At 40.4% G+C, this 18,154-nt stretch overlaps 1 protein-coding gene across 1 annotated transcript in view; it reads right to left on the reverse strand.

Moving 5' to 3' along the window:
* The window catches only part of RAPGEF5 (Rap guanine nucleotide exchange factor 5), a 155,931-nt gene that overhangs the window by 100,600 nt on the left and 37,177 nt on the right, over positions 1-18,154 (reverse strand). Inside the window, exons 6-7 of the mRNA XM_030230825.2 lie at positions 17,895-17,961; positions 12,276-12,324 (exon numbers count right to left, since the gene is read on the reverse strand). Of these exons, the coding sequence (XP_030086685.2) occupies positions 12,276-12,324; positions 17,895-17,961 (116 nt within the window). The remainder of the gene's footprint in view (positions 1-12,275; positions 12,325-17,894; positions 17,962-18,154) is intronic.

An 18,154-nucleotide genomic window follows, 5' to 3' on the forward strand; every position in this document is an offset into this window, starting at 1 on the left:
TGATAGAAATATCCCAGCATGTTCTACAAAGCAGCAATAAAAGGGAAAGGCAAAGGTAGTGTACCCTGATCTATATGCATCCATTTAATGTTATGTTTGGGTTCAGGCTTGAGACCTGAGACTGGAAAAAAATACAAACAAATGTAGAGAGATCAATTCCCTTTTCTACCTGCAGCATTTCTCCTTTGGAGGAAAGGTCATCATGAATGAAAAAAAAAATAGAAAAAGTCAAAGGAGCATTAGCTTGCTAATGTTCAGTTCAAATATGTCCTTTTGCAAATTATTCTGGGGAACTCAGGATTTTGATGTTTTATGGTCACTTAAGGATCACAAAGGCCATCATCTGATCTGACTTCCCTGTGGCCCCACAGAGCAGAGCTGAGATTTTGCTAGTAGATTCTTCTGTAAACTTTTGTTAGGACAGAGAACTCTTGTGGGGGAGAGGTTTGTCTTTCAGTAATCCCATTTCAGATCATTAAATCAGCAGAAAAAAATAATCAAGAAATAGGAAAGCGAAAGAAGTCATTTTGTACCTGCAACTCCAGCAGAATCAGCCATCACACGGGGGTGTAAAAGGCAAGGGAACACAACCATTGTTCATTCTGGAACCAGCCAACCCTGCTCCCCTGCCTTTACAGCCGTGCCACAAAGTTTAGTGTAGATTCAAGGCATTGGAAGGGATTTGTCTTTCCAGCATCAAGGAACACAACACACACTAAAGGGATCACCTTAGCTACACAGGCTGGCACCCGCTGGGGGTAACAACAGGCACCAGCAACACTACAAACCTTCCCCGACAATGGAAGAATCTACCAAGGTTACCCACAGAGCAGTGCCTCCATGACACACTCTTCTTTATGCCACAAATTTGAAGGTAATTAATTACATTAATTACATTTGATTAGTAAGATTTTTAAAAGTCACATAATATTAAAAGCACATTATTTCCTTCTAATGCTTTGTCTTGTTCAATATAGCAGAATCATCTGCCCAACCTAAAGTGAGAAGGACAGCTAAAAAAATTCACACATAAAGCAACTCTTGGAACACACAGCGTTGTAATCTTCCCAGAGGCTTTGCTTTATTGTGCTTTCTTCCTTTCTATAAATGAAATTTCTTCTTTCTACCCCTTCTGGCTGCAAAGATAACCTTCTCAACACAAACCAAGGCACCAGCAGTCATTCCGCTGCTGCAGCCAGCCCGACTGGAACAATAACACCAGGAGAGGTGTGAACTTCCTCCTTTGGCTTAATAGGGTGTTAACTGTGAAAGCTAATTATTTAAATGCTTAAGAAAGGACTGCCATCACAGTTAACCATTTTGCTGCTGAACAAGAGGCAAGGACATGCCCATCTGTAAGCAGCTGGCTCTGGGTGGCACCCACATGGCCATTCCAGTTTAGCTTCCCATCACTGCTGGCTGTCCCGCACCCCTGTGCTGACTGTTCCCCCTCTGTTCTGCCATAAGACATTTGGATTTGTGGATTGGCAAAGCATTACCACTAACCTGGCTGAGAACAGAGCACCCAGGCAGCAGGCAGGGGGACAGGACACCCCTGAAGGTAACACTGCTGCCAGACTTTGTACCACACAACTCCAGCTGCAGCCCTTGAGCTTGCTGTGAAATCCATCTCTGGGGACAGGACTGCCTGATTTTGGGACAAGAGCCCATCAACCACCTTCAGCAGACACGCTCCTGCACTGGCCTAGGCCGCTCCTAAGACCAAACTCGCTTAGCCCTCTGCAAACCCTCCGGCACAGCCTCAGTAGCAGCCGAGCTGGGGGATTCCAGCTGCACAAACACTGCCAGGCTCACCCGGGACTGCACAGGCTGCGTGGGGATTTCACTGCCCCCACAGCCCAGCCAGAGGTAGCTCTGCTTGCCATTCAAAGCTCGGTCACCCCTAAGGCTACATGGCTTATGAACTCAGAGATTCTCCTTCATTTCAAATGCAGACATTAATTTATTATTTAGTATTGTTCTTTACCCTGCTAACATCCTAGAACATCAAACTAGTCTACCCTTTGTATGATTTCAGTCTTTTCAGTACTCTGTGATCACAATTCATGTATGAATCTCTTTCATCTAGCCAGTAAGTAAAATAGAATATTTTACTTACCAGCACCTACGTGCTGTCTACAGATAGGAGACATATTCCCACCTTGGAAGAGTTAAAAAGACTTCTGAACACAGGGACTTAGTTTATTTGACAAGCCAGCAGACTTTCACTGCCTCATCCCTGCTGGATGGTTATAGCCTGTTGTGGGAGTATTTTTGTCCCTGTCAAACCAACAAGACCTCAGGAATCTGCAAGAATATTCCCCGGGGAGAAGGCTCCAGAACTGCCAGCAGCCTGCACCAGTTGATTTATTGTCAGCTTCTGAGAAGCTCACAACTTCTAGATTCTTCTTATATTCCAAATGTTTGTTTCTCTTCTGGAATTTTTTGGGATGGTTTTTTGTTTTGTTTTTGTTTTGGGTTTTTTTTTCCAATGGAAGTTGCTGGCGTAAAGCCTTTAAGAAAAAACATAACCCCCATTTTATTTTTTTTAATCACATAGCTAAGCTAATTTCATTATTTTTGAAAACTTTACTGTTATTTTGAACAATGGAACTTGTGATATCCCTTGTTGTTCTTTGTGGAGGGTATACAGCAAGCTCTAGAGAGGTTGGTTACTATGGCAGCTCTGAGCTGTTTGACAGTGTTATAATGTTTGCTGATGCTTATTAATTTATCAGAGTGGAAAAAAATGAACAGCTCATACTGACACCACTGGGGAAACTAAAAGCCAGATCCTCTAGGCTATGTAGAGCACTAGTGCTGAGCAATGGAAAAGAAGATGAACAGCCAGTAAATGCTTTGCAAACCTCGGATTTGGGGACCATTTTAGACCAGACCACATCCTCATGCATGTTCCTGCATTTTCCAAGTTCTGTTTCCAAACCAAAGGGGAAAACTAACAAGCACTGAGTATCTCTGAAATCCCCAAAAGCTGCTTGTAAGAGAGGAATAATCCCAGGAACAAAACCTTCCAACTGAGAATTGGTTCCTTATTTACCATGAACGAGTAATCTTTTCTCAGAAATTACTGAAAAGAGAAAGCTTTTTAAGCTCATCCTTACCATGTTTCCTTTTATTAGCAATACAAAAATTGCCTTTGAGCTTTCTTATTTCTTCCTACTATTTCTGCATATATACATGCAAATTACCATACAGATTTCCCTTCACTGAGTACATTACATATCTCTGAAACAGTTGGCAGACCCCTGGGGGGGGTGTTGCCCAGACAGCTGTGCAATCAGCTGAGTAAATCAGCTAATTAAAGAAACAAAGAAAATGCAAAAATTATTAGAGACAGGCTCCCGCTTACAGCATTGTTCAGCACCTCAGTATGTAAAAAGCACAGCAAGCACAAGATGGAATAAAGTGCTTGTAAATCAATGAATGAACTATTGCACAAGTCACAACGATGCCATTTTCTCTCAAACCCTATTCTGGGATGCTATGATATTTATGCTTTGTAGTTTAAATCAATTTAACATAAATTACTCCAGCATCTTATTTTACAATACAAAAGTGTGAAATGTAATGTTGGTCTCATAACTGACTTCTGTACTTAAAAAATAGTCATTAACTTCTGCTTGACCTTAGGTGTAAAACTAATATTGAATTTGCACAGAGGGTACTCATTATTCTGATTAGTTTCCACGCAGAAAAAAAAGTTCCCAAGGGTCCTAGTGCTACAAGCCATTTCTCAAATCTCAAATAGGAAACAGGACTCCAGAAAATGATGCAAGAGCATTTCCTCTCCTTTCAGAGTTTATCAAAAGGAACAGATAACAGCAAGGGTAGGTATCTGCAATCTAAACAGAGCAAAGCCACTGTGGTAAAAAAGGAGGCTGGCAGATGTGGATTTAGTCTTGCTGATCACCATTAAGGTGCCATTCCTTCCCACAGCTTCTAAATGACCACAGGAAGGACAAACTTTAGTTTAAGTGAAGCTCAGGTCTGCCTACATTACATAGCCATTATAAATTTAAAAATGAGTGCTCCAAGTGAAGCCACCAATATTTCCCAGCTCAGTCAGACAATGGTCATTTCACATTATTGTACAACTGGTTTTGGTAGGAATTTCTGTTTATTTCATTTATAAGGGCCAAAGCCCCAGGTTCTTATTTCTGGCTTTGAAGGTCCATATTTCATGCAAGGTAGTGGTGCATTTGAACAACAAAATTTGTAAAACACCTCTGGCTAAACAAGACAGGCATTTTTTAATAGATAAACAAGTACTGTTGATTCATGTGGCCCGAGGAGATTTGGTTTTCAATGCCTTGCCCTTTGTGATGCATGCAAAGATAAAGCCATATTTCATACTCACCTTGTGAACGTATGAGGTCCTATTTTTTATCAAGGAGAAAAAAAGGTGAAAATTTTATGAAAATGCTGTAGGATTACTGTAGGAACAGATAAAATCAAGGGGTTTTGTACCAATTGCAGTTCAAGGGGAACCATTTGATGCTTGAATGCAGAAAGTTTTAAATTTTATCCAGTAATTGTAGATCTTTGTTCTCATGTGCATGATATTTAAAATTTTTTTAAAATCACGTGGTAGTGAATGTACCTATAACAGTTTTGTCTGAAACGAGATGGTAGAAGGATGGAGAAGAAAGACCCCATTAAATGATCAGAGAATGGTTGCTGGGAACAGATCAGACAAGGAGGTATGGGCTGTTGCTGAGCAGGCTGGTGCAAAGTGAAAAAACACGGCTCTATTCCATGGAAACATCCCCCAGGCATGGCCAGGAAAGGAGCAGGAAACAAAGAGGACTCTGAATAAATAAATTCTGTGAATTCATTGTAAATGCCTCTCCCAAAGCCCCAGTAAACAAAACATTCACCTGGGGGTTGTTTTTTGCACAACTGCTGTCTTTGCGACCTTACTGTGCTGCCTCTTTTGCATATGTGCAAAATATCTTTCCCCTACACAGCTACTCTGCATTGCTGATTTCTTCTGTGTGAGTACCTTAGATCACTCAGAAAAGAACTATGCCCAAGGTTCTACAACAACTGCAAAAACAAAACCATAAACTGCCAAAATCCCTCTCACTACAATTCCCAGCAGCAGAGAGCTCTTTTCCTTCTTTTTCCAAGTCTGAGTCCATTCTGCTTTATAACAGCTGTTGAATACACAACAGCTGGTAAATGTTACTCTGTAGTCCTTTCACTGATGTTGTCCAGGGCATTTCTCACCCTCAGCATCACCCAGGGTGGGAACAAATGAGCATCATTCCCCAGGTCTAGAAGGGGTCTGATCCCTTTTGAAATGCTGTAATTTCTGCGCTTAATCTCAGGAATAATGGAAAAATCCCTTATGATGCAATACATCATTGTAACCCCCATTGGCCCCTAGGGGTAGGGATTCCCTTCAATAGAGCACAAAATGTTTTAAAAGGATTGCTTAAAGAAGCCAACACGATTAAAATCTTAGAATCACAGATAAATTATGCTGAGTTGGAAGGGACCCATCAGGATCATCCCTGAGCAGGAGAGCAGGACACCCCAAGAATCACACCATGTGCCTGAGAGCATTGCCCCAAAGCTTCTTGAACTCAGAAAGACCTGGTGCTGTGACCACTTCCCTGGGGAGCCTGTTCTGGTGCCCAAGCACCCTCTGGGTGAAGAATCTTTTCCTGATACCCAAAGTAAACCTCCCCTGACTCAGCTTCACGCCATTTCCTTGAGTGCTGTCACCAGACATGAGAGTGAAGAGGTCAGTGCTGCGCCTCTGCTACCCCCATGAGGGGCCACCATGAAGTCTCCCTCAGTCTCCTCTTCTCTAGGCTGAACAAACCAAGATCACCTCCCTTACTTCAAGACATGAAATCACAGACCTTAAAGAAAGACCCTAAAGTGCAGTGTAACTTTTAAAATATTGCTAGTTATGTTTTCAGGGGAAGCTTTTATTTTGAATCACATTTCAGTGGGCAGGGGAAAAGTAAAGATACAGTCACTATGACCTAACAGAAGCACAACAGTCCTGCAACCTTCACTTTAAAAGTGGCCATTTCTCCAGGGTGAATCCTGTGAGTATCATTTGCAGAAGAATTTGCAGAGGAACTCTCACTCCACACAGTTTACTTTTCCGCCCTTGCTTTAAACAACTGGGTGCTTGGAGGAACTGCAAGCTGAATTGGAATGAGGTACTACTTAAGTAAGCAAACCTATTGAAAAGGGATATGAAGAGAAGAGAAAAGCAGTAAGATCCTACTGATTTACCCTTTTCTCACCCTTCAAATTTTCTCAGTTTTCACAAGGGAAAATGCACACCTCTCTGGCACATGACTGTCATTTTATGCTGTAAATAGGACCAAGTTTTGTCATACCTCATTATGCCCTTTTTCAGGGGCATAAGTGGTAACAAACCATGCATGTTTTACTCCAAAGATATTGAATACCTGGTTGTTTATGAAACAGGTAAATGCAATAGTCCTTAATATGTTGAAAACTTACACACAATGCTGAACTGGTCCATTCTTGAATGACCTTTGATCATGTATTTATTATGTCATTTTTCAAGAGTGTATAGAAACCTAACTAAAATTTGTAATGATTTTCATTTTCTATATAAAAACAGTTCTAAAAGTGAATAAAATGTATAACATAGCACAGGACATTCAGATACCACCATATGACAAAACTTCTGCTAATTATAGTAGAATAAATTTACTGAGAAGTCTCAGAAGGATCTGTACTACTTGAGGAAATGGGCTGAAAGATAAAGATGCAGTTTTCTGAACTAACTAAGCTGATAAAACAGCTTAATGGTGCCAAAAGTGTTTTACTGGCTCCTTCTCTCACACCTCCACCTCTCCACCCTCACTTTGTGCCAACATGTTGCTGCTATACTCTATGCTGCTGTGCCTGCCCCATCTCAAAAGTAGTATAATATATATAGCAAAGATAATCAGATTTAATAGAAGAGATTTGGTATGAGGTATGACCGGTGAAACAGCCAGGAAATGAGACAACTCACAGGGGTATGACAGATGTGCACAAAATCCTGAATAGTATAAAGACTAGTAGGGAATGGATTATTCACCACTCTCTGTCAGCAAAGAGCTATATCACAACAGAGTGAGGGTCATAGGAATGTGTTTAAAAAAAAAAAAAAAACAAGAAAAAAAATGTTTTAACATACTACACATGTGAATTGTAAGACTTGCTGCCATAAGAGATGATGAAGGTCAGGAGTATAAGCTGGCTTAAAAAGCAATTTGATAAATTAATGAAGAAAAGGTCCAGCAAGGGTTACCTACCACAGCACTGTGGGTACAGCAAAATCCCTCTATCAGAGGCTGGTAGATGCTGAGTATGTACACAGAAGAACTGTACTTGCTCTGTTTCTCTACTCTAAGCATCCCCTACTCATCACTCACCGTAGGAGCATGGCTGGATGGACTTTTAACCTGACCCAGCCTGACTGTTCTCATGTGTTTAACCGGGCTGACATTGCCTGCAGTGTGCTTGAGTCGAGTCATGCAATCAGCCCTGACAGCAGTGCTGTAGAGGTGCTGCAGTGCCTGGGAAAAGGAATAGCTGTTCACAGCTGGCTTTTCATTCATGTTGGCAAAGCTCAAGCCCCAGTGACTGCTTCATATTGAATCGCCTGCACTAAAATAAAAATATGAAGCAAATCACATAGGCAGTTAGGTTTTGACAGAAGCAATACAAAAGAAAAGGGGAAGCCTGGCTATGCATACATATATGTAAGAATAGGGTGGAGGCAATCCAGAAGATCTCAAATATGGAGTTAATACATTGCAAGAGTCATATTATTATAAATTGTTATATATTATTATAAATAAAATGTAAATGACATATTAAAGAATCAATAGAGCTTGCCAATTCAAGAATGGCATGACTAAAATGTATCTAATTATATAGAGGAAACCTGAATATCATTCAGAAGGGGGAGAAAAACCACACACAAGTTCTAGGGCATTTGTGGCTGCCCTGCCTCTCACAGTGGGAGGCAGAAGCACCCACAGACCTGCCGCTGCTCCTGCAGTGCCTGGGGAGAAGCTGAGTCACCACCTTCCTACCTCACCCATACCCTGTCAGCTATTATCTTAATTAGCCCCTGTATTCATAAACACAAAGACAAGAGCCATGCTCTTATCAATTGATCCTTTGCACAAATAAAGTTATAGAAATTCCTTTTTCTATGAAGGGATTTGCTGGGTGATGCCATGGGTTTGTGCACAGAAATGCAAGGCATCTTGTTTGTGGATGGGATTATCAGCAGTACAAAGCATTTACGTGACAGGTTTTGATCAGTTCACATGTACCCGTGTAGCTTTGCCACCAGCTAAAGCCTCCCGCCTTAGGCTATTTGCTGCTTTTCATCCTTGTTTTAGCTACCATCCCTAACACATAAGAAACATGTCATGAGCCATGACAAGCAATTGAGATAAATGCCAACCCTTGTAAACCTTCAGAGGGGAGGCTGCATTTGTGTTCGGTTTCAGCACATTTGCAGAAGCTATCAGAAGCCAGCAAGGTATAAATAAAAAAAACAATTTAATGCCGTGTGCCTGAAATTAGAGAAAAAGTTCCTTTCTGGTCCAGTTATTTGCTTCCCCAAGACCTTTTACCAAACCACAGAAGACAGCATTTAATCTATTTATTTCTAAGGTTAGACAAGAATTATTTCAGTGCATTTTTATAAGCCACAGAGAAGCACACAAGCTCATTTCCCCTTCCTAGGTCACCTTTATAATGAGAGCTTTATTCTAATGAAATATAAATGTGATTTCAAGTCAACAGTGTTACCAAGGTCCATCAACACTTCAGAATTACAGGCACTTATTTTGCCCTGGTTTAGTTTTATTTGCAAAGAAACTAAAAGTGCTGAGCTCCCTCTGCATGAAGGCTCTCAAGCATGTCTCTGTCAGCATATGCCTTCTTATCAGAGTGGTATACTTGCAGTACACATCTGGAATATGAAAACAGAGCTTTTTTTTCCCACAGCACAGAAGTCTTTAATTTTTCAGGTTCCTCATTTTTCTTTCAGCATCTGCCAGTTTTATGAATTTCTCCTATTCTTCTACACCACAGTAAAAACAGAAGAACAGCTCTTGGGGAACGGCATTCTACCCCACACCCTGCTGGTGTTTTATTTGCTGGTAGCAGACATTCCCCATCAAGTCAGATCCTGTACTAGCAAGAATTTGATACTGTGCCCTACCCCACAGCAGGCTCAGGTCTCTACCTCAGTATTTGACAGCAGATACAGTGTGGAAATCCCTGCCACCACCAGAATTGTAAAAGTTGTAATAACCACTTGTCACATACATATACTAGGTAGCGAGCCCAAACTTCATTTAAACAAAACCAAACTGTTTCATTAAAGTAAGCCAAGGCAATACTTGCCCCTGCAGCTCCAAACACAGTAAACCTTCCTACTTGGAACCTCTTCACCTCTTGCACAGGGAGCTGTGCTGTTATGTGCTTGTGTAGTGCTTTCCGTGCAACTTCACATAGTGATTACCACAGCAGTTCTTGACAAATAATGCAAAAAACTTAAATAAGCCAGTTTTTCTGGTACAATTAAATCACAGTGAAGGGTCTCTCTAAGAGCAGAGGTACATCCAAAAATTAAAATAATTCAGGAACACATTATATAGTCCTTCCATTAGGCAAAAAAATGCCTTTTTTTTTTTTTAATGGGGGGAGGGGGGCTACTGATCTCTAGGAAAGCTTTTTATTAATGAACCAATTACCCTCTGCAACCAGGTTCCAGACAGCAGGTTTGGACCATGCCCATTGCCTGCCCTCCCCACTCATGAATCCCAGGGTGGATGAGCCAGGCTCCCACGCCATTCACACCAGCCTGGAAGCCACCCAGGGCAGCTGGCCCAAAAAACCATGTTCCACTATTTTCAAGCCAAAATAAACTCTTTGTCTGACTTTTGGTGGCTTATTTCCTGGAATTATATGGAGTCTTGGAGAGGATAAGAGGAACAGTATCTTTGAAAGATACTGTGGCTTACAGCTCCAGAAGTACTTTCTCTGAAACGTGCTTCACTTCACCAGGCACAGCAGACCAGAGCTTGATCACTCACAGTAACTGTTACACTGTGAATTTAACCACCAGCAATAAAATAAAGGAGCATAATCAACCACCCTAATTTACTGGGCACCTACTTTACTAAAAACATTCACTTAAATTAGACCTTACAGTGATGCCTGATCATACTCCCATTTTTTACAGGCACCCAAGATGGGGCATAAAGAAATGCAAATTTCAGCAACAAGCAAGCACTAGTTAAATTGACTAAAGAGTTATCTTTTGTTCAGATCTGAAAAGATATTTTAAGTGCTTACACTGATGTATTAGGAAAGGCTGGACAGCACTGCAAAGCTCTATAGGGAGCTTTGAATTTTTAAGGCTGTGATTTTCAACTGAAATATTTCTACCTGTTCATGAAGGATTGCAATTACACCAGTAAAAAGGAGACTCCAAGAGATATTCTCCTTTTGGATTTTCATCTCTTGCACCTAATTCCTAATCCAACACCCACCCCATTTTCTACTCTAACAACCATCCACCAAAAGAAAATAAGAGACTTCTTATGGCTAAAACTCTTTTGGGGGAAAGACTTCTATTTATAGCTAGTAGGTGTAGTAATATTTGCTGACAAAACTGCTTAAAAGCAGAGAAATTTATTATACCTCCATAGGCAGGAAGTAAAAGTGCATGGCACCATGCTCAGCCCATTTAGCAGCAAAACAAAAGATTACCTTGAGCACTTCTTTAAAATAACCTGTTTTCCTCTGCACTGAGCCAGAGCAGAAGCATTTCCATGTTCAGCCATTACAAGTCAGGTGGGACTGGGGTGACACCAGGTAAGGGCAAGCAGCTGAGGGCTGTTGACATCATAAACTACTACAGCACTTTCAGGAGCAATTCAAAAAAAGCACAGAAGCAATTCAGGCCTGATTTCACACTCACATTTGTGCTTGCTTTCCACAGATTTACATTTATAGATGAGTGTGGGTATAACTTATGAGTACTTCTAGTTCCAGAAAAAAACAGCACCAAACTAAGTCTAGAATATTTTTTTTCAATACTTACATTTTCACTAGAAAATATTTGCAGGTACACCAGCCACATCTTCTTGGCGCCTCCAGTTTATGATACCATGGTGTGTGTTGTGCATGTGTGTAGTAAATTTTGTGCTGTACTTGTAATTACAGACAGACTGATAGAGATATTATGATAGAACACAATGAACAAGTTGGAAAACAGCTCGAGCACAAGATCTGTGACTTTGATTTCCAGAAAAATCACAGAAAATCACAAGAGATGCTCCATGAAAGTGCACTCAAAGACCTCAATGGCTTTGGGAACATGCTAATAATTTAAGGTCACTCCACCTCTGTTTTGCTTTATTAATACATTCAGCTTGCTGCAGAAGACACTAAAAAAAGACACCAGAGAGTTAACCTGCAAAGAGTCAGGTCTGGCCAAGTAGGTTCTGTTGGTTCTTGTGCAGTGCCTGGAAAACACAGCTTAGCTTTCTTGCCTCCTTCCTTGCTTGCCTCAGCAGTGCAGACTCTACCTGCTGAAGTGCCTGTGCTACCAAAGCCTGATGGAGCTGAGATGGCCACGTATTTCAGTGTCTTTGCACTGTGGCACCAGCATTTGCTGGGAGTGCTTTTACTGTCAGAGACTTCCAGTTATCTAATTGCCTTTTCCCTTCTCCTGCCCTGATCAGAGACTTGCTTCTCCAGCCATAAAGATGAAAAGGCAGGAAAGAACACCTTCGTGCATGAAACTGTCCTTTTGCTTTAGCAGTAAGAAAAACACCTGGCTGGGCTGGTAAAAGGCAGAAAAGATGATGGCATGAGATACTGGATGACAAAAAAAAAAAAAAAAAAAAAGGAAAATGACCAATGTATTTGTCCTAAATTTAAGTCAAATAAAGACAACAGCTTTTTTTATAAAGAGCAAGACTAGAGAAAATAGTGATTTTGGCCAGAAAGAAACCCAAGTTGAACTGTAACACTGATTTTATTTGCTAGGTTGTTAGACATAATGAGCTAGATGGAGAGAAGCTTAGCTGTAATTGCATTGTGCTGTATACACAGATTCTCCATCAGTATCTTTTCTTCCCCGTATTAAAAAGACAGCAGTGACAATTCAGATACTTCAAGAAACTACAAAAGGGAACAGCATTACAAAAACTCCTCTGAAGTTCAGCCTGACTCACCTGACTTCCTTGCTTTCAAGGCAATGACAGCAGCCAGTTCTCTCTGTACCTAAAATATCAGGAAAAGAAAAGGATGGTTATAGTTCCTAGCACAGTCAAATAAAACAAAATGCAACATTGGTAAGATAAGAGCTATCAAGTGTTTGCAACAATCAACTGTGTGTGGAATTATGCCTGGTTTTGAAACTACAGTCAGTTTTCCTAGCAAATCTATCTCCTTTTCAGCTGGGAATTTTGTGACTTTAATTTCATGTAAATACCCCACATACCTTAGGGAGTGGGCAATTCAGTAGCCTGACCTGTAATTTATTTGCACAGCATATCTCTTTCACAAGTACACACTTGAATCTTCTCCCATCCCTTGTTACATATTTGTTTTGCCTCTGATGAGCACACTGTAATGCTGGATTTATTGTGTGACCCCAGAATAAGAACATCCTTCATGCTGAGGTTTGACAGAGGTTCCTCCTCTGTCATGTATATAATTGACCTTCACTTTTTGGATCTTCCAGGAGGAAACAACCTCTCCTAGTAGCATGGCTGAGAATTTCAGGACCAAAATTTCACTTGAGATGAAAATGCAGAAGTCAGGGCTATTTTCAGTTTTACGTACTCCCTCACTGGCCTGTGGTCACACAGCCCTGCCATGCTAACCAGCTCCCTTCCTCATCTTCTTGTCTCTGCATTCTTCATATTCTCTGTATAGAGCAGCTATTCTCTCTTTAGCCAGCTGAACTGAACATCCACTTTTCTCCATAGGTCTATTCCTTTTTACGTCATTTCTTTTTCTATAATATATATATATATATATATATATTATTCTTATGCTTCTTGCTTTTTCACTGCCATCATCTGTCCCACTGCAGCTGCTTGCACTTGGCCTACAGCACTAAATGCTCTCTGCTACATACACCTTAAAATTTCCCCAATTTTCCCAAGAGAGGTTGTCTTCAGTATTTAAAAAAAACGAAAAACAATATGGCCAACTTTTTCTAGGGATTGTCCCACCTCTCTGTACAAAGGCTCCAGCAGTGCATACCAGCCATCTTGTCTAACAGACCTAGGCAAGGCTCAAGGCTATTCTGCAGTGGGAGGTTTGATATGTAGTTTCTGAGAGACAGGAAATTTCAAACAACATTCCCAGGACATGTGGCTCAGTCATAAGGCACAAAGCCCACAAAGGATTCCCAAAGTAATACAATTACTAACAACTGTCTATATCCCACTCTCATGGCTCAGAAGAAAACTTTGAAAATGTGAAAGAATAGTTAGCATTATATTGGTCTGGGCAGAAAGACAAAATCATTTGGGGCACCTCAGTACAATGGTAACTGCAGCACCCCCGAATCAGATCCTCAGGAGCCATGCAGCAGTACACTCTGCATGTGGAAGAAGCCAGTCACACCAGAGGCCACATCCTTCCTCTGCTTGCATCCTTCTTTCCTTTGTGGCAAAGGACCAAAAAGATTTTCTTGCTGTCCTTGCAAGGGAAAAGGATCTTTTCTATTCCTTGATGCTGCCCTGCTGAGAGGGACAGAGTTCTCTGCCACTCCAAGCAGAAAAATATGAAGGCAGTGCCATGGTTTTCTTAAATGTCATCCTGTTTCCAGCACAATTGTGCAAGCTGGCAATATTACCTTCCCTTCCTTCCTTCCTGTACATTCATTCCCATGTCTGGAGAAATATTAATCATGGGTAATGTAAGCATAAACTTCAAGTAAAATGGGAAAGAACAGAAAAACAACTCATGTGCTTCCTTGCAGCAATTGCTATAGAAAAATATTATAATAATGCATACAAGCTATCTAATAAAGAAGAGGATTTTCAATAAAAGCCCAATTTGTTTCTGAACAACAACACCATGACTTTTCATGTCTACACTTCTCAGACCCTCTCCCTTCATTAAACTCAGAAGGTACCCATGTCAATGGCTCAATTCTGGTCTATTGTCACAGGTTACTGACAGTAAGAAGCATTTCACTGATGTCTCATCTTTATCTCTTATCATTTAATAAATGCATTACCCTAAGCTTATGCTAAAGAGACACTACAACCTGAAACAATTGCAAATGTATCTCTTTACCCAATCAAACATTCAAGAAATGCAAACCTCTCCATAGCTGCAAAGAAAAACCTATCTTGTCAGAAGAAAAGGCAGCATTGTGGCATCCTGCACTTGTATTTCCAGTATTACTTTTGCTTATAAGGTGGCACCTTTTAGATTTGAAAGATAGTGCTAAAATCACAGGTAATTAAAAGGCTGGGCTTCTATATTTTGTCTATGTCAAGCTAAATATCTCATAGTTTGCTGCTGGCCAGGAATGCAGCTGCTCTTTCACTTAATCTGAGCAAAACCCTTTAGATAAAGCAGGAGGAAAATATCTTTCTCTGGTGTTAACAGTAAGAAAAAGTTCCTTCATCAAAGGGTTCCATCAGGACAATCTGAGCTCCCTCTCATAGGATTCAGTCCAATCACAAAGAACTGGTACTGCTGAGCATCCTTCTGGATTCGAGTGGTGCCCCTAGATTTCATAATCTATATGCTCCTGTCTATTTTAGCATAATGCACTTGACATCCCTGCTGGACATGCAATTCCTCTCATCATTACACCAATGGAAATCCATGTATAGCACTCACTCCTCACTGCACACACGCTACCCATTATCATGCTTCTTCCTAACAGGATTTCAGTCACTGCCTGTTTGGCAAAATCGATAGTCGCACATCACATTGAAGATAATAATGCAGACAAAAAATAAAATATATAAACAAGGACTATGCCTACCATATTGACATATTGAATTTTAAAATATGTTTTACACATACAGCTTGTTGCTACAAAGCTAACACAATCTAAGCAGTATCCCATTTGAGTAGCATTGCAGATGTCAAAACTGATTCAGTTTAAAGGCCAGTTTACCACACAATATTTACAGAAATATTATGAAAGTCTGAAAGAGAACATTTTGAGTGGTTAGTTGGCATGTTACCACATCTCAATCAAGTTTTCTTTCTACAATATAGAAGAGTATGCATTGAAAGTGATACCCGGGTATACTTCTGCTCAATTAAGTACAAATGGCTTATTTATATGGTGTATCTTGTCTTCAAAGAATAGAGAATTTTAAAAAGTAAATGACAACTACTGCTCTTCTTTTGTTGCAAATATTATCATTTTGTCATAGAGGATATAACTGTGCATCTAGCAGACAGTGCATACCACCTTTTTTTCCTTTCTCTTTTTTCTGCCCATAGTAGTTTTTTTGTGACACAGTAGTCTAGATACTATTGTGCCAAGCAGGACTTCAAATCTACAGACAAGGTGTCAATCCTTACAGAAACTCAAAATTGAATCCTGCAACAGAAGGCTCTAAACTGCAGGGTTTTGAAGAACAGCGAGAGTCTAGGGTTTTTTTGCATCTCAAGTTATGATAGTTTGATGGGCTCTAAATAAAAGTAATATTGGCTGATGTCTTAAAGTACCAGAAGACTATTTTCCAGATACACCTCATTAACATCCTGATATCATCTTCTGTTTCATCACAAGGTAAGGTAAAAGGCTTTGCAGTGGAAACACTCATACCTATCCCACCATGTTCTGCTTTTAGCACACAAAACACTGAATATGAAGCTGCTCTTTGGGACATGACATGGGATGCATGACAGCTCTGAAATGCTTTTTTTAAACCCATGAGTAATCACTGCATTTGTAAAAAAATTCATGACCAAGAAAGATTATCTGATGCAAATGTATTTCTACTGGCATTTTGCACTGCTTGCCTTTAGAATTTAAGTTTGATGGTTTTCTATTTTTGCTCTGTATGGTAACAAAAAAGTAGGATATTGAAGTTCTGAGTTCACCTTTCATTTTCAGTTAAGAAAAAAAGTAGAGAAAACTAGGAATTTGAATATTGAGACCAAAAAAAATGATATTTAAAACACAGCATTTGCTTATGTCATACATTTTCAAATATTCTTGAATAAAGTTCAATATACAAAATCACTAGCTTTCCAAACACATTATTAAATATATTTTGTAAAGACATTTGACTTTACAAAAGACAGCAAAAATTCTCCTTTCCTTCCATTTCCCAGCAACTTCAAGACAGCACTTTATTTATTTTTCTTAAAATACCTCTTATCCTCATGCCTTTTTCTTAAAAGCTTTACCTTGCTTGCTTCATTTTTGACTCTTTACTTTCTCACATGTCAAAAACAGAAGTAACACCAATTCCATGTTTTGATGATACCATGACTTAGGTGCAGTGTTCACAGAACTGCACAATCCCAGAGTGGTGGAGGTAGGAAAGCACCTCTGGAGATCATCGGATCCAAACCTCTGCTGAAAATCATGGCCAGCTAGAGCCTGTCCTTGAGGTATTCGTACACATCAATAAGGTCCTCCCATAGCCTTCTGTTCTCCAAACCCCACTCCTACCTCTGTCAGACTCTCCTTGTGAGTCAAGTTCCCTATTTCCCAACCATCGCCGCGGTCATTCACATACACTCCAGGACATCCACATCTCTTGCACTGAGAGTTCAGAACTGCACCCAAGACTCCACATCTGGTCACCTGCCTTAGCCTAAGGACAATGCTCTTACCATTGCAGCTCAGGAAGCACTTGCTTTCTTTGCTACAAGGGCATGTTTCTGGTTCAACCTGCTGTCTACCAGAACTCCCAGGTCCTTTCATGCAAAGCTGCTTTTTAGTCAACCTCCAGTCTGCACAGAATCATGAGGTTATTTCTCCCAGATCCAGGATATTGCATTGCCCTTTGCTGACTTTCCTGAGATTCCTGTTGGCCCATCTCTCCAGACTGTCAAAGTCCCTCTAAGTGGCAGCACAACCATAGAATCATAGAATTATTTTGGTTGGAAAAGACCTGTAAGATCATCAAGTATAGCTGTTAACCCAGCACGGCCAAGCCCACACTAAACCATGTCCCAAGGTGCCACATCTACACAACTTGGAAACACGTCCAGGGATGGAGACCAACCATTCCTCACAGTGTTGCATTGCTAATTTTCTGAGGGTGCACTCTGTGCTATCATACAGATTACATTAAATTGAGTCAGTCTATCTTAACTATCTGAAGTCCTGTCTGTCTTCTTCTTAGAACAGTGATCTCACAAGATAAACAAGATGCACCACACTCTAGCACAGACAGAACAAGCTATTGTTTATTATGGTGAAGTTTACTGAGGCTAAACATAGCTGGGAAGCTCAGGTTTCCCAGGTAGGTCTCCTCAGAAGTTTATGATAATCCACACAAGGGCTGCTGAAGACTTTTCTCTTTGTCTCCCATTGATGTAGACTTGACCAAGAGGGTCTGAGAGTAAAGCATAGAAGTCACCTTGGTCCTCCAAGATGGTATCTTCTGGGCCATGAATAGCATATATTACAAGAGCAGGCTGCTGCAGTCCTTGCTTGGGTTGATTTTAATAGCTTTGGAATTGTAGACTAAGACCTCAGTAAAGCTCTCCCCTTCCAGAGACTAAAAAAGCAGTCTTCACATACAAACATCTGTTCGCTTAGACTAAGTCTTTAATTTGAAAGGATCCAAAACATGACAATATTTCAAACATGATCAGTTCAAACTTTGATGCAATGACCTTACCGCAGAAGTGAGACGAGCAAGAATTTCAGCATTGGTTTCTGCTGTATCTTCTATTTTTTGATCAGGCCTTAAAAAATAAAAATAAGATTTTATTATTTCTTTCATTCTGTTTCAACATCTTTTGATTCCTGGAAAGTAAGGAACTGTGTAGCCACAGGCAGTAATGTAAAAGGGCCTTTGAGGTTCCACATCAAAATGAGGACTGCAGCATGACAATAATTAATCATGTCAGTAACGACAGAGTACACCCTTTGTCCCTT

The sequence above is a fragment of the Serinus canaria genome, chromosome 2 (assembly GCF_022539315.1).
Source record: "Serinus canaria isolate serCan28SL12 chromosome 2, serCan2020, whole genome shotgun sequence".
In the NCBI taxonomy this organism is placed as follows: Eukaryota; Metazoa; Chordata; class Aves; order Passeriformes; family Fringillidae; genus Serinus; species Serinus canaria.